General features: G+C 39.7%; 1 protein-coding gene across 1 annotated transcript; it reads right to left on the bottom strand.

Annotated features, from left to right (window-relative positions):
* Positions 1-3,022: 3,022 nt before the first annotated feature.
* tesmin (testis expressed metallothionein like protein) lies at positions 3,023-22,302 on the bottom strand. Its single transcript, XM_030053334.1, has 10 exons — positions 22,228-22,302; positions 21,663-21,743; positions 19,689-19,809; positions 18,014-18,042; positions 17,794-17,867; positions 11,586-11,660; positions 11,288-11,390; positions 9,466-9,603; positions 6,499-6,632; positions 3,023-3,200 (listed from the first exon to the last, which is right to left on the bottom strand). Exons 1-10 carry the CDS (start codon positions 22,300-22,302, stop codon positions 3,023-3,025), a joined length of 1,008 nt encoding a protein of 335 aa, XP_029909194.1.
* Between the last annotated feature and the right edge of the window lie 1,368 nt (positions 22,303-23,670).

Genomic DNA, 23,670 nt, shown 5'->3' on the forward strand with positions numbered 1-23,670 from the left:
ATTCTTAATTCTTAAACCTCTTTTCCCATGATTTTGGAACAAACTTTTTTGTTGGATTCTGAGCAAGATAATGGTTTAATTAATAGTTTAATTTCACTTTAATTTAAATGTTTTTCGCAAACTCTTAAACACAAGAGACGTTTTCTTGTTTTGTTGTTTCGGGTTTTTAGTGAAAATTTTCTTGTATTTTTTTATTATTATTTTTATTTATTTATTTATTTTGGTAATTTTCATTATTTTTTGTTTTTGCATTTTTTTTTGCTTACTCACCCCAGACCTCCACTTCAGGTGGCGGTCCAAATTTAGTCCTTTGAACGTTTTTAAGATACAACTGAATAGACCCTCCAGAAACACGCGGCCAAAAATCCTTGATTATGCGGACTAAAATCCTTGATTCCGCGGGGCTAAAATCCTTGATTATGCAATTAAATATGTGGGGTTTTGGGTGGCACGATGGTGCAGTGGTTAGCACTGTCGCCTCACAGTGAGAAGGTCCTGGGTTCGATATCCACCCAAGGTCTTTTCTGTGTGGAGTTTGCATGTTCTCCCCGTGTCTGCGTGGGTTTCCTTTGGGCACTCCGGTTTCCTCCCACCGTCCAAAGACATGCAGGTTAGGTGAACTGGAGAAGCTAAATTGCCCCTAGGTGTGATTGTGTGTGTGAATGTCAGTGTTTGTCTGTCTGCCCTGTGTTTCCTTGCCTTCACCCTATGTGCGCTGGGATTGGCTCCAGCACCCCCCCCCCCGCGACCCTAGTGAGGATAAGCGGTTTAGAAAATGAATGAATATGCGGGGTTTTATGTCATTTATGCGGTGAAATTGCGAAGTATGCGAATAATTGTGAAATATGAGAAAAGATGCGAAATATGCAGGAACTGGAAAAAGGTGATTCTTCTCCCACACCCTGTTACTAGGCTACTACTGAATGAAAAAGACCAATTTTAAAGATATCCTATGATAAACAGGCATACTAGAAGCAAGCTACATCACAGAAAGTGCTGGTAATGTTTAATTTATTTTATCAACTTAAGCATGGCTTAAACATTCCTCAATCACAAATTTGTCAAAAATAAAACATGCTTCCTGGGGTCTGTTTCACGAAGCAGGTTCAACAAACTCAGAGTCTTACCCCGAACTCTGAGTTGATCTACTCTGAGATAGGAAACTCTGAGTTTTCGGTTCCAGAACAGCTGATTTGAGTTAGTTTGATCAACTCCAAGTAGTTTCATCTGGAGTTAAGCGCGTGCACCACAGCTGTAAAAAGACAGCGTCAATGGAGCCCCGATTTGACGAGTCACAATGGCAACGGGGAAGCATCGGGCTGCGTTTTTCACCCCAGTTGAATTGGAAATCTTAATGCATTCATAATACATTCTTAATGCATGCAGTTTGAACATGTGTTTTTTTTTTAAAAAGTGCAACACCGCTACAGCGGCAAAGGAGAGGGAGACGGCGTGGGAGAACACTGCTGCTCGGGTCAATGTGTAAGTTTAAATGTAGTCTGTTGCAATCAAAATAATAAACTGGGAAAACTGCGTGAATGGTAGCCTATTAATTTATTTCATTTAGGTGCAATCCCGTGGGGGAGAAGCGCATTTGGCAGCAGCTTAAGATGAAATATAAAAACATTGTTCAAACAGGTAAGACCTCGGCATAAACATCTATGCGCGGTCTTATAACCATCTCCCGACGAATATTTAATTCTCTGCATAGTAACACTGCACCTTCATCCACGGGATCGTTGTCGAAAGGACATGCCATGTTTGTGAAAAAATGTCGCCACCTAACTGCTAATGGACTTCTAATAAAGGCCTACTGACTGTTTTTTTATTATTTTTTTTTTTAAAATGAGACGGCAGAACTAATAGTACGCCACGCCAAAACTCGCCTGCTGACTGAATGAATGAGGAAGTTAAATACCGTGTGTGGCTGAAAGAGGGCGGACACAGAGAGAAACTCGAGGTTTCATGAGAAAAACCTGGTCCCAACCAGGTTAGTTTCATGGAGTCTGTTACTGCGGTAACTGACCGAGAGCTTCAGTTCCCTCCGTCTGTGAAACAGGCTAGAGTTACCCCTCTTTCTCTGCTTTGAGTTCCCTCCGTCTGTGAAACAGGCTAGAGTTACCCCTCTTTCTCTGCTTTGAGTCACCTCCCTTTGTGAAACGGAAAACTCAGCGTTTCCCTCATTTCAGGGTTAACAGACTCTTCACTAAACCTGCTTTGTGAAACGGACCCCTGCGACAATGTTTTCAAAAACAGTTTAAACTCAACTGTTGAACATCAACTCTAAACTCTAAAAATAACAGCTCTCAGTGAGCCAAACCTATAGGTCTAAATAGTTTAAGAGCCTTATTGCACCATTTGTGGGAACCTTGTTCAGTGCAATATCATCTTTTCTCTCTCCTGTGGGCACCGTTCTTCCATTGGCTCATTGTAGTGTTGTGTTGTCTTGTGTTGTGAATGCGCGAGCTGATGACGTCGGGCCGGGAGTCGCATATAAATTAATTAATTATTCTCAACTCCATTTATTTATTTTAGTTATATTTTTCTCATTTTATGCGGAAAAATGCGGAAATTGTGAAATCAAGCAAGACCTGTATATTTCACATATTTTGCGAAATATGTGGGGATTATGCGCCCTTTTGGAAAATAATTGAACCCCGCATAATCAGCGACATTTGGGTGATTTATGCGGGAATTCATGAGATCGCATAATCGCGTTTTTCTGGAGGGTCTAACTGAACATGTAATTTACATGAAAAAACTTCATATTAGTGAATAAATAAGTTTAATAACATCTTAAATAACTTAATGAACCAGGAAGTACTAAAATTTATGTAACTTACTGTAACTTGTATTAACTAATAGGTATTTGTGTTAATTTATACACACAACCACTAAAGATAATGACTGAGGATTAATGAATGAGGATTTCAAGGCTGTATAATGAGGATTTCGAGGCTGTATAACTACAAAATAACTCCCAGGGAAAAAAAAAAAAACTCCTGTGAAATCAGTGCTACTATTATGCACTGGGTTTGAATATGGCCTCAGAAATCTGTGCAAGGCACTGTCCAAACTCCTCCAGGACTGCCTGCTCAGCCAGGGCCAGGGTGGCAGCATCCCTCTCAGCCAGTTGAGCCCGCGACAACAGACAGCCACAGACAGCCTCCACCACTGAAGGGGTAATCACTGACAGACACCTACTGGACAGACACACAACCACATATATAGGCTCAGGTCATTAGGTGTCCAGAAGTAGAATTCTATTTCTATTTCTATTATAATTTGTATTTGCCATACCAAAGATGATAACTGGCCATCAACTATACTGTTCAAGGTCCACTGTTCAAGGTCCACCTGTGACATTGTTATACAATTCTATCTGCTACTCCAGAAGGCATTATTTACTCTTATTCTAACTTCATTTTAAAGAGATCGGCACAATCACAAGTTCTACCAATCACAGAGCTGTTGCCACTATGATAGAAATGGTGAAGAGTGTGCCAGTAGGGACAAGGATAGGGGATGAGTAGTTTTTTCTCTCTCAAAATACCAAATGCAAAAACCTTGCCTTTAAAAAAAAAACAAAAAACATTTTTTGTTCAGAATCAATGTAAGTAATGTCATGACCCATCTTGTAGGGGGATTTGCTTATATCACATTGGTCACCATTGATAAGTTTTCTGATGTGAAGATAAGGCTGAGGTTGGAGGGTTTCCAGAAGTGTTCCAGGAGCGCTGTTTACTTGCAGCAGAAAAGTGAGTTGAGCCGGTAATGCTAGTATGGCATATTATTGTGTACCAGCCTGTGTGATCAAGGCTTGTACCAATTTCTGAGGTACCCAGGCACCATCCCTAATGGATTGCCAAAGTGAGCAGAGTCAGTCAGGATCTAATGTTAATTAATGTTCTGTGCTGTTCTACACATCCAGAAGTTCACACACAGTCAGGTTCATACAAATAAATTGTTTGGAGTGAAGCAGCTGTCCTCCTGATAAATCCTGAGCTGTCTAAAAAAAAATATTTCAGAGGCTTAAAGGTTAATTCTGTCTTCCCTGGAGAGTTTCCTCTGTCCTGTCAAGTTCATAACAGCAGTTTTTAGTTTTGCTGATTAAATGTCCCACCATATCTACCGCATTGAAATTACTGCACACATGGAAGCATTATTTAAAGCCGCTGCTCAAATCTTTAAGGTAAATCATTAAAGAAAATGAGAAACACTGATACATCAAAACAACACACAATAAAGAAATCAACTGGAAAGTATGCACTGCTTGGCATAATTTAAAAAGCAACATAGCCTACAGGGATACTTAGAGGTGGAGTGAAATATCCATGCAATTGCAGGTAACAAAACTGGATAAAGTAAAAAGGCTAATTCGGGTGGGTGGCAGTAGATGACAGTGAATACAGATTTGGATAGCATCAGAGTCAATTTGTACACCACCACTACTAAAACTCTCTATATAATATGATTTGCACCTGAATATGCTATCTGATGTATCCAATCTTGCTCCTGTTACACATATGTACTTATTCTGTTATCTCATTCTGTTGAAGTGGTGCAAAACCAGCATGGCTGTGGTAATTGTGAAAAAGGATGAAGAAACACTGGTAAAAGAAACAAAATCACGACTAGCCAAGTTACATGCTCTCCAGTGGCTAAGGTCATTTTTCAAACACCTTGAGCTGTCCTGCTAAAGCTGTTCATTCAAAATACAATATAGAAAATGGAAAGCCTAAGTTCACCAAAGCTTGAGATAATCTCAACATCTATACACAGCAGCTACCAGATTCAGGACCCTGAGGTCAGCTATAAATGGCCCCTGTCATTGCAGAAAGTAAATCATCTACATAGCAGTATTCGATGGCCAAGCACCACCTGCAGACCTGAGCTTGAAATGAAAGCAGATATTGAATCCAATATAGTATGCCAACTAACACAGTAATGAGGGCAATCAAAGTCATCATTAGGTACTTCATTGGGTCTATGAAAGTCCTTGACGTGAGTTGACTCTCCTACAATATTTTATTGGATTTCATACTCCATGTATTGTTTTGCTAAATGGGAACTGCATTGTATTAAAACCCAAGTAGTGTTTGTTCCCCAAATCCAAATGGCTGTATGTGTTTCTGAAATCCAACCATTCATCAAGTCTATGGTGCACAAATCCAACTGGTCATCGAGTGCATGTTCAACAATTCCACCTGGTCATCATGGGTGTGTTTCAGGAGACCAAGTCATTGCAGATTTGTGATGCAAAAGCAAGAAAAACTGCAAACAGTCGACTGTGCTGCTCAGTTGTGCAGTTATGTCTCTAGCATTAGTCACTCCTTCACAGCCTTTTTTGGAATTGCTGCAGCCTAAAATGCTTAATTTTATAAACTGCAAAATTTTATATTTTTAATAATTCATTAAAATACCTAAATACATCATAACCTAGATAACTTTAATTGCCTTGTTCTACAGTCCAATACAATTTATAAGATACTGTTTGAGCTTATTTGCATTTAACTATGATCTGTCTCTCCTGATGATTGGTCACATTTGTGGGAATGTTGGGGTGACTGGACAAAACTCCAAGGTAGGGCTGGACGATTATGGCAGAAATCAAAATCACGATTAATTGAACATTTAACCTCGATTATGATTAATGAACAATTATTACCGATTATTATAGCTTGAATCTTTTGTAAACAAAACAGCAATGTTAAACTACAAAAAGCTGCATCTCTTCTAAACAAATATTATTTCAAGTAATATTATTACTATATTATTATTAGGAGTAGTATGCACTAATAATAATATAGCGTGCCTGCATAGTAAGCGGCTATATTAATTTCTCAGAATTTTGCTCCCTAATGATTATTATTATCATTATTATTATTATTATTAGTAGTAGTAGTACAATCATTAATCATCAGTATCTAGGCTATATATTATTATCATATCTATATTATTCTTATTCACTACCCAGAATCACGGAGCGACGGAGGTATGACGTCATGACGTCATGACGTCAGTTAGCTTCTGTTGTTCTGAGCAGCCAAGCTGTGTGCTGGTTGTGGGCTAAACGATGCGGTGAGGCTCTTTTGGCGTCTGTTTTTAATCCGTGCTGCTTAAACTGCTGGAAGTTTGCAGTGGACAGCCTGAGTGAGGAGGAACGGACCGTGTTTACCATGACAACAGGAGCATTTTGTGATGTGATGTGTTGTGGTGTGGTAACTGGAATAACCGTCATGGGCAGGATTATGTCGGTTAAGGGCCCTAAATGTCGGTTTCGATTATTTTTCGATTAACTGCCCAGCCCTACTCCAAGGCCGCACAAAACTCATGGAGATTAGTTGAATTTGCATTAATTGTTGTAATTGTGACATTTTGAATTCTCGAAGGACTGATACCTTACCTCTTTACAACACATATCCAGGCTGCCATCTAGCACACTAACATACCACTGAATGTAACTGTCCTGTGCTGAGCTGCAATAGGCTGACTCACTTCTCCTTGTCATTGTGTATCTTCTCAGAGGGGGAGGTTTCAGAGAAGTCCCCGAACCTTGTCTCTCCCTTTGTGCTGTCATGACTGTTCACACAGCCAACACACTCACAGCTGGCTGTGCACATGATGTTGGCCTGCAGGAAAACACAGCAGGCAAACCTTTTTAAGCTGTGTTACAAGCTTAATGTTCTCTAACGTCTGCATATGTTGAGTGGCCAGTAGTTTTCTCTTAGAACCTACCATTCATTTCAAAAACAACTTTTTTCATGAGCCAGACAATATAGTGTATGTTAGGGATAGACTGATATTGACTTTTAAGGGACACTATCGATACTGATTAGTAGTAATCCAGGACATCAATATTGATACTCAGGACCAATATTAATTTACAGTCAATTCAGAAATTGCAGAGTCAAAATTTATAGCATTAAAAACATCAACACAAACATTTCTTTCAATTAACACATTTAATTACAATATTATATAAATAAAAAACAATCGCAAAAAAGAAGGAAAGAAAGAAAAAAATGATCAGAAAAGTAGCCAAACAAACAGCAAGAAATTACTTATACTATATAAGATTAATACTGCCATAAACAACATTATACTCTACAGCAGCGATTTTGAACTTGAGGTCCGGGGACCCCCCGTGATTCCTTCACAGAGTTCCAAGTATCTGTATTTCAATTTCACCATTATTTCATTAACTAGAAGTTCACACTCTTCATTGTTAATCTGCCAATCTATAGTATAGACAATTATGGAATAACTAAATATTATCAGATGTGGATCCATGAGACTACATCTTATTAAATACAGGCCCACAGCCTCATGTATATCAATTTAAGGGTCCTTAACACTGAAAAGGTTTAGAACCTCTGCTATACAGCATATAAACATTTACAAAAGGTAGAATTTTTACTTTATGTGTGGCATTTTGTACCTTGTAGAACTTGCAGTATTTTTTTTTTGTAACAGGATTAGTTTGATAAGCCATATAATAGCTTACAGGATATTATAATTAGGCATAGAAATTAAATACAGAAATTCATTACATTACGCATTACGTTAGCCGAATATATTATCATTCCTGAGAAATCATTCTGCTCTAATTTATTTTCCAGTTCCAGTACATCCAAACCCAATTTGCACCCAACATTCCCTCAGGGATCAATAAAGTATTTCTGATTCTGATTCTGATTCAGAAACATATGCTTGGATTCTGATTAAAGTTGGTGGAAAGACTGGAAGAAATGAAGGAAGGAAGGAAGGAAGGAAGGAGGGAAGGAAGGAAGGAAGGAAGGAAGGAAGGAAAGAAGGAAGGAAGGAAGGAAGGAAGGAAGGAAGGAAGAAACAAGAAGAAGCTAAAATTCACCCATCTTGGTCAAAAGAGGGTGTGGTAGGTGGTAGATGGTGTGGCATATCACAAAAAGGCTCCAGAACTTCTAAAAGGATTCACACATCATTACACAATTTTGACCAGGTATGTCAAAAGACCACAAAAGACCTAATTAACTTTTCAGGCCATTCAGTCAAGAGGGGGCGCATCATACCACAAAAAGTAATGTTGATATGCGTAACCATGCATTAGCATAACAGGGCAAAATTTTGACACAAGTTTTGTCCTGAGCTAAGCAACAACATGTTTACCTCTTCCACTGATTGGGTCATGTCCACTTCAGTGGTGGGGAACATGTTTACTTGTCAAGTGTAGCGGACACAGCCAACTGGTGGGAGACCCTGGCATACACCCAGGATATCCTGAAAGGACTATACAGTATTTCACTGCTGGATCCCCCTTACGACTCTGACAACTATATGGATGAATGGATGGATAATTGCTTTTCATTTGTGGTAACCCGCCATCTAATTGCATCACCAGAAGGAGGGACAAAAGCATGTTAGAAACATCAGCTTGCATGTCCCCATATAAATGAGTTTATTTCAACTACATATATCTTTTCACCTCCTCTGCTAATGCATTCTGGGACGTAAACAATGGCACGGCGCCATATTGAGCGAGAGAAAAATAGAGCCAACGAGATACAGTAACTATTTGAAAACTTGTTGAAAGCGAGTTATCATCTTATGTAAGATTGTCATGGCTACCACCGAGCGTGATGTTATACAACCGTACGTATTTGAGCCCGAGTCCGATCCCGAACCACAGGCGAAGCCGGCATTGTATTGCTATGGTGATGGCGGCGCACATGGACACAGCGGCCCCTCCAGGGATCAGCGAGAGTGAATGTTTGAAGTGTTTTGCTTAACCCAGACGCTCAGGTTGCATAACCTACAGCCGAGAAACTTTACTAAACATCAGGGTAAAGCATGCTGCAAGAAATGAGGCACTCTGCTTTGACGTGGACATACTACGCCAGCACGGGATTTTACCTGTGTCAGGCAAACGGTTCAGAAGCATGAAAAGCAAAACCACCAGAATGCGCAACAGCTTCCTCCAGAAAGCTGTTAGACTTTAAACTGCTGACTTTACCCATCACTCGGGGATCGCAAGTGAGAAGCGCTATCTCATTTTGTGTGCACTACTGCTGTATGTGCAGCTTAATGACAATAAAGCTTGATTTGATTTGATTGTGTCGGGTTGATAAAACAGTCAGCGCTGAAATGAGCCCAACAGACGAGCAAATTTGGACTAAAACCCTGCGGGACCTGTGAAACTGAACCACCTCAAATCCGTTGATTACAAGATGTTTCAGAATGGTAAGTTATGTTTGTTAAATATGTTGTAAATATATTGTGAACTTGTTGCCCTGGGAGTGGAGGGGTACTGGCTAAGTTTGCTAGCTTGGTAGCTTGTTGGCCAGGGAGTTGAGGCTTACTGGCTAAGTTTGCCCACAGGCAAAAGGCCATGGGGCCTTTAAAAAATAATTTTAACTCTCAACTTTGTGATGTTTTCAGTGACAACTCCATAAATGAGGACCACTTTGTGTGTGTGTGTGCGTTTACCTCATAGCACTTGCAGTATTTCTTAAGGCAGCCAGAGCGTTTGCATTTGCAGCCTTTGTTGTATCCACCTTTGACCTCTCCTGACTTCCCACTAGAAGTCATCTGCTTGAAGGCGCTTGGATTATGATTCAGACAGACCTTCACAATGACAACAATAAAGGAAGGACAGGAGGGATGCTGTTTGAATTAACACTCCTCACTAAACTAGCAAAATGTAGAAATAAAAATGTAAGCTTTTTAACACCAAGATATTCAAAATATCACTGTATATTTTCGAGCAGTGTGCTGTATTATCTATTGCGCTGCTAGAACAATATATAATATTCTTTTTTTTTTTTTTTTGGTGACATGACCATTCACGATACAGATGTTGTCTGCACCACATAAGGACAAATAAATAAACAACAATGATAATAATAACAATGAGAATAAGATATTACATTTCTTTTTAACAGTTAGGTGGGAATATATATGATGTATGTACTGATATTATTTGAGTTTTGTTAAAAATGACTTTGATATAGTATAGCTTTAACTCAAATAATTTGAAAAGAATCTGAATTGTGAATCAATAAGAACCAGACTCAATAAGTAGAACCAAAATCAGAACTGCAATTGATAAACTCTATAAAATGTCACCCACTCTAACAATGCAATACACAATCGCTGGGATGGAAGTTTCATTTAAAAATGAGCCTCTTTTTCAGTATTCATGCCTGTAATTCAGTCCAGACACATACATATATACCACCAAAACGCTCAGAATCTTCTGCTGAATCCAGTCACACCCAGTGTGAAGCAAACTGACAGGTACTTTTGACGTGATGTCCATCAGAAGCCATGGAGGCACCTCCATGCAATGCAAAGTCAATAGCGAGAGATGTTTTCCCCCTGTTGGGCATGGCTTTCAGAGTATGATGCATTGTCTGTTTCTGTCTTTGTACCGTCATGCATGACGGTACATTTGTGTATTGTGGTTATATGCATAAATCAGTGAGTACATTTCTGCATGTGTGTGTGTGTGTTTTGCAGTGAGACAGTGATGATGAATCAGATCGTTCGAATAGTGTACCACCCTTCACCCAGGCTAAGTCATCAATTAGAAAGTATCGGCACTAGCAGCACTACTTGTCATGTGGCTTACCGCCTGCATGAGCCAGTTAAAATCACTCTATGACTGAAATGCCAATAGCTAGCGACAATCAATGCTGATGCAGCTGTTAGCGCCTGGATCAGTTGCTTCATTCAGAACTGCTTAGTATTATCCCAGCTGCTTCCTTGCAGCTTTACCATCCACATAAGACAGTTGGTTGTTGGTTTAATTTAACAAACAATGGTCTTGTACTGACTTGTCATCGTGCAGCTCAGAGTGTGGATACAAAGGAACAGGCACTGCCAGGAGTAGGCATGCATTTTTGTCATTTTGTAGTGCATTTTCAATAGTTTCATCCATCCCTGCATCAGCATGCTGTTTATACATGTGGCCAGCACAAAAGACAATTCTGTCACTATGACATTTACTGAAGATGACAATCTAAAACGTAACATCAAGGGATAAACTAACAAGGAGCCAGGTGACTAAACAAAGTGAAGAGGAAGAAACCAAATAAAGAGATGGATGGATGGATAGATGGACGGATAAACAAACCCCCCCCTCCCAGCCAGCACACATACTAAAATACAACATACAACTTAAAGGTGCTATGTATAGTATTTTTAAACATCAATATACCGCCATCACATCAGTGGTGCTGCTTGTTTTTTTTTATATTTATTTATTTATTTTTAATTATTAAGATATGGTGGAAGTGATGTTTCTCACCTGGATTGCATTCAAACGCTGCTTTTCATAGTCTTCATTGTTGTAACAGTTGGAACAATTGCAGTTTCTGCACATTTCCAGATTGGCAAAGCAGTCACAGTAACTGAGAGAGTTAAACACAGAAAACACATTAACCTACGTTCACAGAAAAATGTCAAATCTGTGTATTTGTGCATGCCCCACTAGCCCCACCCCAGCCCACCACCTGTGCTTTCATGAGAGAGAAAAACAGCATCATGCTATGAAAGTATGAGGTTGAGGATACAGAAAAAGAATAGGTGAGAGATAATCTACTCACAGTTTAAGGCACTGTGATTTGACGCAATTGCAGGGTTTCTTGGACTTTACTGGTTTGCAAGAATCAACGTCAGTTCTACAGAAGCAGAAGGAAGGAGTTTCACATAAAGTCCTTGTTAAAACCCAATCCATAATTGCAGCATTACACCACTGAAAAACTGTTATGCCCTACTGACATTGTTTTGAATTTGCTTGTAATTGTTAGCTGTATCCAGCAGCTCCAGGGTATGATTCTGACATTTACAGTGGTGGAAAAAAGTTTTCGGACACCCCATTCATTGTGAAATATTGCATTAAGAATCACTCTTAGGTCTTCAAGTGCAATTTCTTTTAGTACAGTCACAGCCAAAATATTAAACAAATCTTAAAAAAGCCATTAAAAACTTAAAATTGATTGGTTCCATAAAAATACATAAGAAATTTTGAGTATTGGGTCATTTTGGTACCAGTGATGAAGGTCGTTCTTTTTATTAAAAGACACAATTTTTGTTGCCAAGCTTGGTGTCTATATAAAGCCAGCACATTTGAAAGTTCTTCAGACACAAAAATGGCTAAAACAAGGAACCTAACGCAGGAAACACACCTGAAGAGAAAGATTCTCAGCCAGGAAGGGTACAGCTGCCGCCAGATAGCCAGGAAGTGCAGATGCAGTCCTTCAGCAGTTGGATACACTCTGCAGAAATACAGATGAACCAACAGCTTGGAAGACAAACCAAGATCTGGGCGTCCAAGGGTTTCTTCAGCAAGAAATGACCGCATCTTGATCCGCATGTGCAGGCAAAACCACCGAATGACATCACAGGAGCTTCAGCAGCAGTGGTCAAACCAAACTGGTGTCCAGTGTTCCACCCGCACTGCACGTGGCCGACTTTTAGATCATGGCTTAAGGTCCTACAAGGCTATCAAGAAGCCCCTGATCAATGAGAGACTGAGGTTAGCCCGGAGTCGTTGGGCCCAGGCACACAAGAACTGGACAGCCAGGAACTGGAAGAAGATTCTGTGGTCAGAAGAATTTGTCAAGAATTTAGTTTTGTTAGTTTTTCTTGTAAACAATAAACAAAAAAATAAAATTTGTATTTGTTTGTATCTGTCTAATGCAGCCACACCTTTTGAAACACAAAAAAGATTTTTCCACAAATATTTCATAATAATATTTGAGATTGTGTAAAATTTTAAGGGTGTCCGAAAACTTTTTTCCACCACTGTACACACACACACACACACACACACACACACACACACACACAACACACACACACACACAAAAAGATTTGAAACACAAAAAAGATTTTTCCACAAGTATTTCATGATAATATTTGAGATTGTGTAAAATTTTAAGGGTGTCCGAAAAAAATTTTCCACCACTGTATGTAAAACAGTAGTGGTGCTATCTTCCTCTCATTGTTACTGAGTGGTGGATATTGGCTAAATGCTACAGATGCTGGATTTCCTTAACAGCCTTAATCCAATCAAGAAAGGTTTAACATGTCATTTAAAGTGTTGTTTTCCAATGCATTTTTGCTTTCTCTGTACAGACAAGAATGCAAAAATGCATTTGTTTTGGCAATTTGAGCATGTGTAAGGAAGCTGACAAGTGACTGCAGTGGTGTCTTGTAACCCCAGAGTTAGTTACTGCCTGATCAAAGTGGCACCTGTGTGAAGTCAGTGTCCTGCTGTGAGTATGCACAAAGAAGCAATGTGGCTCTGTTACATCAGCATTATAAAATTTTAGTTGATGCAGACCTGGACAAAATCTTGCACCTTCTCCAAGGAACTGCAGACAAGAAATTGGAGAAGATGAGCAAGCTGATCTCGTTGTATGGGGCAGAAAGGTTCAGAAACAAAGAGTCAGGAAAAAAGTAAAAACATCAATCCCTCCTAAGTCCAGCAGGCAGCAAGAAATCAGGCATCTTATCAGAGAGAGAAGGGAGTTGAGGTAATGCTGGAGGAAATCCTCACTGGAGGAGAGGGAAGGCATCAAGCAGACCTAAAGGAACGCCTGGGAAAGTTGCAGAGAGCAGAAAATCTCAGAACTCAACGTAAGACAATGAAAGTGAAAAAGTGCAAATGAAGGTGATATGGAAGAAGGAAAACATCCCAAAAACATGGTGAAGAGCTAGAGGAGTGGTACTCCCCAAGGAAAAGGATGCCACAAACATCGAGCAATTCCAACAAATCAATGTCCTGTATGTTGAGGGAAAGATCTTCTTCAGCATTGTTGCGCAAAGGTTGACATCATGCCTGAAACGGAACAACCTGATTGACACGTCAGCATAGAAAGGTAGTATAGTTCAAAGCATCTCTGGATGCTTTGAACACACAAGCTCACAACACAAGCAGATCCAGTCTGCAAAAAGGGAAGGAAGAGACCTACATGTCTTATTCTTGGACCTAGCTAATGCTTTTGGATCCGTCCACCATTCTTTGCTCTGGACTGCCTTTGAGTACTTTCGTGTGCCAAAGACCATCACTGCCCTGGTGAAAAACTATTTCTAAGATTTGGAATTCTGCATTACAACAACAGAATATACAACAATATGGAAACCACTGGAAGTAGGAATAATGGCAGGGTGCACCATCTCTCCTCTAGCCTTTAACATGGCAATGGAAGTAATCATTCAAGCATCCAAATGGGTCATAGGAGGAGAATGTCTGCAGTCTGGACAGCGGCTGCATCCCCTTCGTGCCTATATGGATGACATGACCACCATTACTTCAACCATCGCATGTACAAAGTGTCTACTGGATAAGCTTCACACCAACATAATATGAGCAAGGATGAAACACAGAAAATCAAGGAGCATATCTACTGTCCAAGGAAAACTTGTGGACCAGACATTCCACATCAGAAAACACCCATTCCAATGGTGTCAGAGCAGCCCAGTCAAGAGCTTAGACTGGTAGTACAATGTCAGCCTCAAAGACTCAGACCAGAGTGACCAACTAAGGGAAGACACCATGAAAGGCCTTGCTAGTAGGGTTGAGCCGGATACTCGGCTGAAACAAGTATCCGGTACAGATAAAGCACTTTTGACCAGTACGAGTATTATACAAGTAATAAGAGTCAATACCTGTGCTCGTGATGAATGGGGTCCTCATTGGGTAGCTAACTGTATCCAAGTTGTGTGCTATGCCAGTCACATACAGCGTTCCTCCCCTACACACACACAGTTCACTGCAGCTGTGCCGCTCACACACACACAGTGACAGCCTCTCTCTCAGTCAGACAGCTCACGTCGCATCTCTCTTCAATACTCGTTAGGCTTTTTTTTTCAGCTCGCTCTTATCTCGGTTTATAATCACTGATAGTCAGTAGGCTTGGGCTGATATTCGATATTATCGAATATCGCAATATTTGCCGTCATATGCAATATTTTTCACAATATCGATCATAGAACAGTTGTTACGGCATCCTCGGACTTTTATTTCGAAAGGGAAATGCACACGGAACTGCCGTGACGGCGGCAAGATTTGGATATGCATGCAGTGTTTCAATACACAGACATGGAGGATTTAGTCACAAAGAAGAATGCTAGCTCGCAAATTTGGCAACATTTTGGCTTTAAACCTGGAAAAAATGGTGAGCCACAGAATTTAAATGAAGCCGTACGTCGTCTTTGCCGCAAGCAGGTCATGACGAGGCATGGCAACACCACAAATCTGCGGTCTCACCTCAGAGTCCATCACCCAGCGCAATTTGCCCGACTTGACTCGATATTAGCTGGGGAGGGAACGGCCACCAGCTCTGGCACCAGCCACCACCAGCCAACAATTATTGGTGCGTTCTCCAAGTCATCAAAATATAAAAGAGACAGTGCAAGGTGGAATGAATGCACCGCTGCTGTGACTCGCTATCTCAGCAAAGGTATGATGCCACTTCATACGGTGGAAAAAAGCTCATTCAAGGAAATGATTCAAATGCTGGATCGCCAGTACGAGCTGCCTAGCCAAAAATATTTCACCAAGACGGCCATCCCCAACATGTATAATAAAGTCAGAGAATAGTGGTGTTTGTCTTTGTCAATTTTGCCAAATTTATCAACTTATTATCAATTTCTTATTGAGACCTTGGTGTAGGGATGGCGAAAATGGAAAATTTTCTTGGTCGACCACCGGGCCTCATTAATCGGTTTATTTCGGTTAACCGAGAATATTATTTTACTGTCTGTAAACCATAAAAGCATAACCGCAACAAATAGAAGCTAGCAGCGCTAGCACTGGCGCCATTGTCTTGCCCTGGGCGCATACCACTACGTCCGCGACAAACAGAAGCTTGGCTCGTTTCTCCCGTAGATATCTATAATATCTATAATATAATTATAATATACTATAATATAATTATTATCGATATCTATGGTTTCTCCGGTCTGTCTCTACCGAGCTGAGCTCTGTGCGTAATGATGTCATCGAAACCCGGCAGAGCGTCCCGTCGCCATGTTTACCGTATTAAACTGTATGTAAGCACAGTTGGAATTTTTCGATCGATAAAACCTTACGGTAGTTACGGTATTTACAATCTGACATGCGCATTTGTGTCGGCGACGACACAAATGCGCATGCATTGTGACGCTTCCGTTTTTTCACAGCAATGGCGGCGTAAGGAGACTCTACAGGCACTCTAGTTCGGGCTTAAAGGGTTTTTAACCGACAAGATTATTCGGTTAAAGTTCAAACGGTCAACAACCGGTCAAACGGCCACCGGTTAGCATCCCTACCTTGGTGTCAACATGACTGTGAGTCAACTTCCTTCACAAAGTGTTGTGTTTGATTGTAAAACCTTCTGTAGGTCTACTTCTTAAATCTTGCCACTGAGAAGCACGTAAACAGCTCAAACTAATACTGAAACTAATAAAAACTAAACTAAAATGAAAAATTTATAAACAATAAAAACTAAACTGAACAGCAAACCCACTCTGGAAACGAACTGAAACTAAGCTGAATTGAAAATAAAATTAAAAACGAAATAAGAATAAAAACTAGCCTAATGTAAAATACAAAACTATAATAGGCTAACTCTGGTCCGTGACTCCCCCTCCTCCCTCGTAGCATTCAAAAATCAAGTCCCGTTTCCCCAATTTAATAGCCTAATGGCACAATTCATGAGATTAAATGAGTTAGTCTTATTTTTATTATTGAATGAACTTTAATGAATATACTGTAGGCCTGTGGTCGCGTTGCAGCTCCTCAACACCTGGAAAATCGGAGAGCAAAGCGTTTGTGAGGGCTGTGAATTGATTTTTTTTTTTTTTTTTTTTTTAATGGACTAGACGCAAACAAATATGGATTGAAGCTGAATATTTTGTTAGAAAAAATCTGTTGTGAATTTTAGAAATTAGTATGTCCTAAATACATTTTGACTTTTGGACTTTTCAACCTTTGAAGCAGCCCAATCGAAATTTTCGCCAATGCTGCACCATGAGAGGTTGGCACACAAGGCTTAGCCTGTGTGAAATAGGCTATGCAGATGCAGTTGTTATTTTTTATTTTTTTAGATGTCTTACAGTTTAACAACACTGATGTAAGCACTTGTGTGTCGCCTATATATTTATTCAGATCGGGGAAATTCCACATATTTTTGCTGCCTGTTGGCTGACATTTTGTTTGAAGATAGGCTATTTCACTAACCAACAGTGCCAATTTTAAAATAGCCAAACAATTAGGTTGTTGTCTCGTTCTTTCAGGATTGTCCCGCACGTTGGGGCTCGAAACCAGTAGCGGTTTTAGGCATGGGCGAAGCGGGTAGCTGCCCGGTGCAGCATTTTTTCATGTCACGTAGGGGGCGGCATGAGCTCAAAAAAAAAAAAAAAAAAAAAAAAAAAAAATCAGCCGCGAAGCAGTTTTCTATTATCAATGCAGGTGCCGGCGCCCCTGCTTGCTGAAAAGGTGCCGTGCACAGCAAGGTCAGCTCTGGGAGGGGCTCCCCTAGCGTAACATGCACAGCCATCAGCCACGATCAAAGCCACATTCCGCCAATACCAGTGGTTTGTAAAACATCCTGACGGCACTGATTAATCGGCTAAACCAATGAATCGGTCAACCCCTAAAAACTATAACATTCTAAAACTAGCTACTTGTGACGTAATAAGCTGAGTCACAGGCAACACCAATAGTTGGCTTGATTCCAGCTGCAACTTTTCCCTGCAACGTTCCAAAACAGTTTTGTTTCATTATGAATCTTTGTTGTAAACTGGTCTTTGCATATCCCTTACTGTACTGCTTTAAGCTGAAGGCTGGCTGTTTCAACTGTGGTTTCACAATACACAGGAGAAGCTGTCTGGTGGTGCTGGAAGAGAATGTAAAGATTAATGAATAATAAGATGGAGTTGGGAAGAAGGAAAATGACTGACATCAAATAGCACAGCAAACCAGCACAGGTATTTTGTCCTTGCGTAGAAGAGGTAGAAGAGAACACAGGTTTGGTTTCCCTACCTGGTTGGAAGCCACCAACATATTCATCTCTAGGAAACACAGAAAAAGAGAACTACTATTGCCGTAAAACCCCTAATGGCAACACTGACAGACTGCTAAAACTTAAATCTCTTTATGGTCAAGAACGTGAAAACTCGCATCACTACCCTGCATTGTGGAAAGAATACAAAAATGCTTCTGCTTTGAAATGTCAAGTCAAGTGATTTACATTAACTTTTTTTCTGAGGACAGCAATCTGCTATTCTGTGGAGGTAAATTCACACTAAGCTTATTCAACTTAAAACTGTTAAAAGCTACAATTTAAAGTGTATTGTTCAAAGTTGTACCTAGCTATTTAAGCCGTTATCTTAAAAAACATGTTCTTTAGAGTATCCCCCAAATGTTAAACTAGTAACTTTATCTCCTACACATTGCACACAGATTATTTGGCAAATCAGTGGCTGCCAAATTCCTTTCTGCTCAGTTTTCATGCTAGGGATAGCTCTCTTGTGCAGAACCTTGTTTTGTTATAATTTAGAATTTGGAAGAATGATGGCCGTACTGGACCATACCAGTGATTTTGCATGTTTTACATAAAATCTACAAAATGTATAAACTTCACGTTTCTGCTAATATTTTCCCAAAGTGACATGAAAATGAACTTTCAAAAACTTCAAACTTTCTTCACACCAGTATTCCATCACTGTAATAACGAAGTCTACAGTAGGTCCTTAAAGCATCAGGACTGTTGTCTTTTGATGACTTGAAATTGGGCAGAGTGAAATGGTCTTTCACACTGAAAAATAATCACCAAGAACATTTACTGCCTGTGTACCCACTTGGATACACAGACTCTGACACAGCTTCCTTGCACTACCATATCTCTACCAGTACAACTCTATTAAAATATATAACCTATATATAATATAACTTATTAAAATGTATCTTGTAGAAATATTGAAACAAAGAGTCTATAACTAAAAAAAAAAACTTTCAAGTTAGTTAATTTGCCAGGGAGTTGAGTTGAGTTGAGTTGAGTTAGCTAGCTAGTTCTTTGTGCCTAGTGTTTAGCCACGGATCAGTGTTGAAGAATGCTGCTTACACAAGGACAGGAGTCCATTATGTGGGGTGACACTGCACGTTGCCTAGAAAAAAGTTCAAGAAAATTCAACTCTGCGGGATGGCATGTGCGTGAGACAAGCACGGCTGTGACTGTTTCACAAGATTACACCTGCATGTCACTCCACCCAAGAGCTTGCCCACGCCTCCCTACCTACCTGCTCACCTCTCACTGAAAATTAATTACTTAGTTGCACAACCACTCCCTGTCTGAAAAGACTGCCAATCACTGCCAATTACCAATTGTGTGGTTTATGAATATTGATGACTTTGCAGCCACAATAGCAGAAGATTATAATGTTTCAACCAAAAAAATTTTTATCTGAAGATCAAAGGATTTTTATTGTATGTTGTGAAATCTTTAGTATCCCCACAGGATTTACAAACTGATTTACTGCAATATAAAATGTGGTGAAATTGTAGTAAATGAGCCAAAGATTCAAAACCACTGATATGGTCCTTTAATCTAAACTTTAGAAGAGACAGAATTTTAATCCAAACTTTGTAACAGCCATGAGTTAAGATATTTATTTCAGTTCTGCAACTAGTAGGTAACCAATGTAATGTTGGAACTTACCTTTGCCTTGAGTTGGCCCCATGTCTCTGTGAGCTGGGGGAGGGGCCAAGGTATGCAGTATAGGAAATGGCTGACAGTGGCTGGTCACCACCTGTGCATCTCCACTCACTTTACTTACCACCTATGACAGGTGAGAATACTTTTATCATCACAGACACTCCATTTTGTTATACACTTCCATATACATTTGCAGAGACAGAGGATGTTGCCAAAATGCAGTGCCCAACCGCTACAACTTGTCCAACTCCCATTCAAGAAAAAATCCACTCTTTGGTTGTGTTAGAAATAAATTTGAGGCATTAAATTCATTCAGGAAATAATTTTTGTAATATCTTTTTTCTTTTCTTAATTTTGTTGTAGTAAATTTACTTTTGTGTGGTATGCAGTTACAAGGCTGGTTCTCAAACCATGACACAACCACGACACTCAGCACAGAAAGAGTTACAAATCTTGTGAGGGTTGTTCCTTGTTAGTTAACATGACTTAAGCTGTAATTGCTTCAATCTCAGTCATGTAAAATACACAGCTGCTTTAAACTAGAGGCTTTATAAGGGATAGTCAGTAAATCAAAGACAATCAGAGTAGGTGTGTGTTAAAAAGTTTTAAGAAACAACGTGCTGGCAAAAAAATACCCAACACGAAGCAGAGCGTGGTTCACATCTAGGAGTGGATTATCTCACTTGTACCTTTGTCATTTACCAACACTTTAAAGGAAAGAGGAGCAAACAAAATAAAATTAAAAAAAAAAAAAAAGGGGTGTGCTTTCCTTCCCAGTTGTTAATTTTATCATGTTGATGATTCTGCTGTGCTGCCACAGTTGATGACAACTCAGCTTTGAGAGATGTGCTTTTTAATGCTATGGTTAGAAGTTGGGTAGCGGATTGACTGTAGAACGATAAATGTTGAGCCACACTACATGTGCAATACATGGTTTGAACGCACACCTGCTGGCCTATAAGAAAACAGCATTTACCCAGACCATGGAATAACATGATTTAATTCCTGATCATTTTGCAGACTCTGTACTAAATTGTCTACTGTTTTGTTGAATCTATATCAGTTATTTTCAACTGGTTTGGCCTCAAGGTCCACATTTGTTCTTTTGGAACAGTACTAGTGCTATCTTCCTCTCATTGTTAGAGTGCTGGATACTGGCTGGATGCTACAAATGCTAACTGTTGGTCTCCTGCCATTAAGGTGGACTTCTCCCTAGCTACAATTCTTAAAAATGTTGTAATGATTTTCAGTAATCTACTGCGACCAAATAACAGCCATGATGTGTGTTTACTATATTCTACATATTGTTTTTTTATCTGAAAACTGAAATAAAGTTGGGATTATCGTTTTTAATGCTCCACCAAAAAGTATAGCCTAGTTCCCAACACTAAAAGCTGTTTACCATTATAACCCAATCTGAGGGGTTGACTGTTTACAGATGAGATACAATGTTAAATCTGTAACTGTGTTATTTTCTAGCCAACTGTTAAAAAACATGGAGGACCTATAATGTCTGTCTTGTAGCAACTTTTGTGATGCTATGACCAGGAGTTAATTGCTAATCTTATGAACATTAACGTTTGCCTTGCTTTTCTTTCCTTCTTCAGACTCATAACCCAAACCAAAAGTTAGATTTGTAAACGTATCAACTGTTAACAACAGAGAATGTTGTTTCAGAAGCTGTTGTCAGTTGTTAACTTAACAGAAGCAGAATCACCCGTAGGTGGTAATCAGCTGTTAGTTTGACAGCAGTTGTTGTAGCAGGATAGTACAGATGAAGTGATGAGGCTCATGTGATGTTACAGCAAATCATACATGGTTCTCCACAAACCACACTGCTTGAACACAAACCTCTACTGGATGGTTACAGATTGAAATGACTGAAATGGAAAAGATAGTAGTAATAACAGGCCACATCTCTGACAAGCATTACATGCATTTAAAAATTATAGACTGCCGGTGAGTTATGGGACATACAACATCAGCCTGTCCATCCTGAAATTCCTGGCTGCCCATCAACTCTGGTGCACAGATAATGGCTACAGGTAATGGCTCACCCTGAAACACACACACACACACACACAAGTAAACTAAAGCAGCGATGTATAAATACTATACCATAAACATGGACAGTGATTCTGAATGTTGGAACTCACTGGCATCTCGGCACAGGGTATAGGCTCATTAGTAATCCAGGCAGCAGGAACTGAGCCATAATGGCTGCTATCTGCTAGACCAGGCATAGGGCTGTTGAAGACAGGAGTACGTAGCTATTCTGATAGAGTGCTAGCAAAATATCATTATCCTTTGATATATGTTACCTTGTGTGTAATTAATAGTATACACAGTTTCTTTATAAATGTCATAATTTGATGTACTATGCTGTTTTGGAAACAAACTGAACTTTGGTAGATGCATTTCTGAATAAATTATTGAATGACCTGGAGCAATGAAGGTCCAACAGTCCAGACTCAGGGTGATGTTCATGAGTACAGGGAACTGCTGCAGGTAGATTAAATTCTACAAGGTGCTCTGTCCATACACGAGTCCCTGCAGGGGTGTGGTAGCCATGAAAGTCACAGCTTTCTTCTTCGCTTTGACTTGGGTTCAGCTCCATGGCGGCCAGCCCGGAGATATCCTAAGTTAACTAAATGGCTTTGGGAATGCAGGGATGTTGGTCAGCTTTTGGTTTAGGTCTTCAATGATGTAAAAAAAAACATGGTGACACAAGGAACTTATAAATAAGAAAACATCAGATAGGTCAGGGCAATTGGCATTAACAGGAGACAAACATAAACGCAGTGGTGGAAAGAATACTACGACTACTACTACTGCTGCTAGTACTCTGTGGTGATACTTTACTTTGAAGCAAAAGTACTGTGGTGAATATCTACTTATGGAAAGTAAAAAGTACTTCATTTGAAATGTACTCAAGAGTAAAAGTTACTAAGTTTCTCTTTTTAAACAGTAACTTTGTTAGATGCAATCTTTTCCATGTACTTCTAGAAGGACAAGGGTACAAGGTAATAGTAATAGTACAAACTACAGTAGCTAAGTGTAAGACTTTAGCAAAAACATACCCAAGTAAAAGTAAAATGACTAACTTTAAAAACTATTTGGAAAGACTGGCACAAAAAACATGATAGCTTAGAGTTAAGGCCTTAGTCACATAAACAAAGGTTATAATTATTTTACACTTTATAATCGAAGACAGTCAAAGCTTTAAAGTTACCTAGGAAGAGCAAGCTATCTAAATTAGCAAGTGTCATTGCTAGCTAGTGAAGCAGCTAGTTGAATAGCAGTTATGCTACTCATCTAGTTAATTAACTGTTAGATAGATTGTAATGTTTGGTGGAACATCGTTTCTTATAAAAGGACAAATTAGATTTTATCCAACCCTTTAAGGGTAGCTGCTATTTAAATTGAGGAGGAGTAGCCGTTAATCATTAGCCAACCCAAGACAAGCGTTTTTACAATAGCAGCAAGTGTTACGCCAGACTGGGTTGCATTACAGAAATAACACAAATCGATCTATTCATTTATTATATTTTGGCTATCGGGGCTAACTTTCTTGACGCAGCTTTACCTGACAGTCACAAATGACTTCTTTGCTCTAACTGACCTGAGGATGGATGGGTTTGAGTTTGCGAGCTTCCCGCCTAGGTCTCCGCTGAGCTCGATGGCGTCACATAAAAGTGAGGCAAGACAGTCGGGCAGCTCTCTGAGGGGGGCTAAGGCATACATACATACATACATACATACATACATACATACATACATACATACAATTACACACTGTCAGTCAAGTGAAACAGGCCTTTGTTTCTATATCCCGTAGAACAATCGTATACTACAGAATCTAAACTAACTCAGTCCGTATTTTCGCCGGTTGCTGACCCTCTTCCCATCCTGTAGACAGCGCTGTGGGGTAAGCCCACTAAAGTAAACCGGTTTAACTGCTGTTACGAAGTAGACAATGATCGGT

The sequence above is a fragment of the Myripristis murdjan genome, chromosome 6 (assembly GCF_902150065.1).
Source record: "Myripristis murdjan chromosome 6, fMyrMur1.1, whole genome shotgun sequence".
NCBI lineage: Eukaryota > Metazoa > Chordata > Actinopteri > Holocentriformes > Holocentridae > Myripristis > Myripristis murdjan.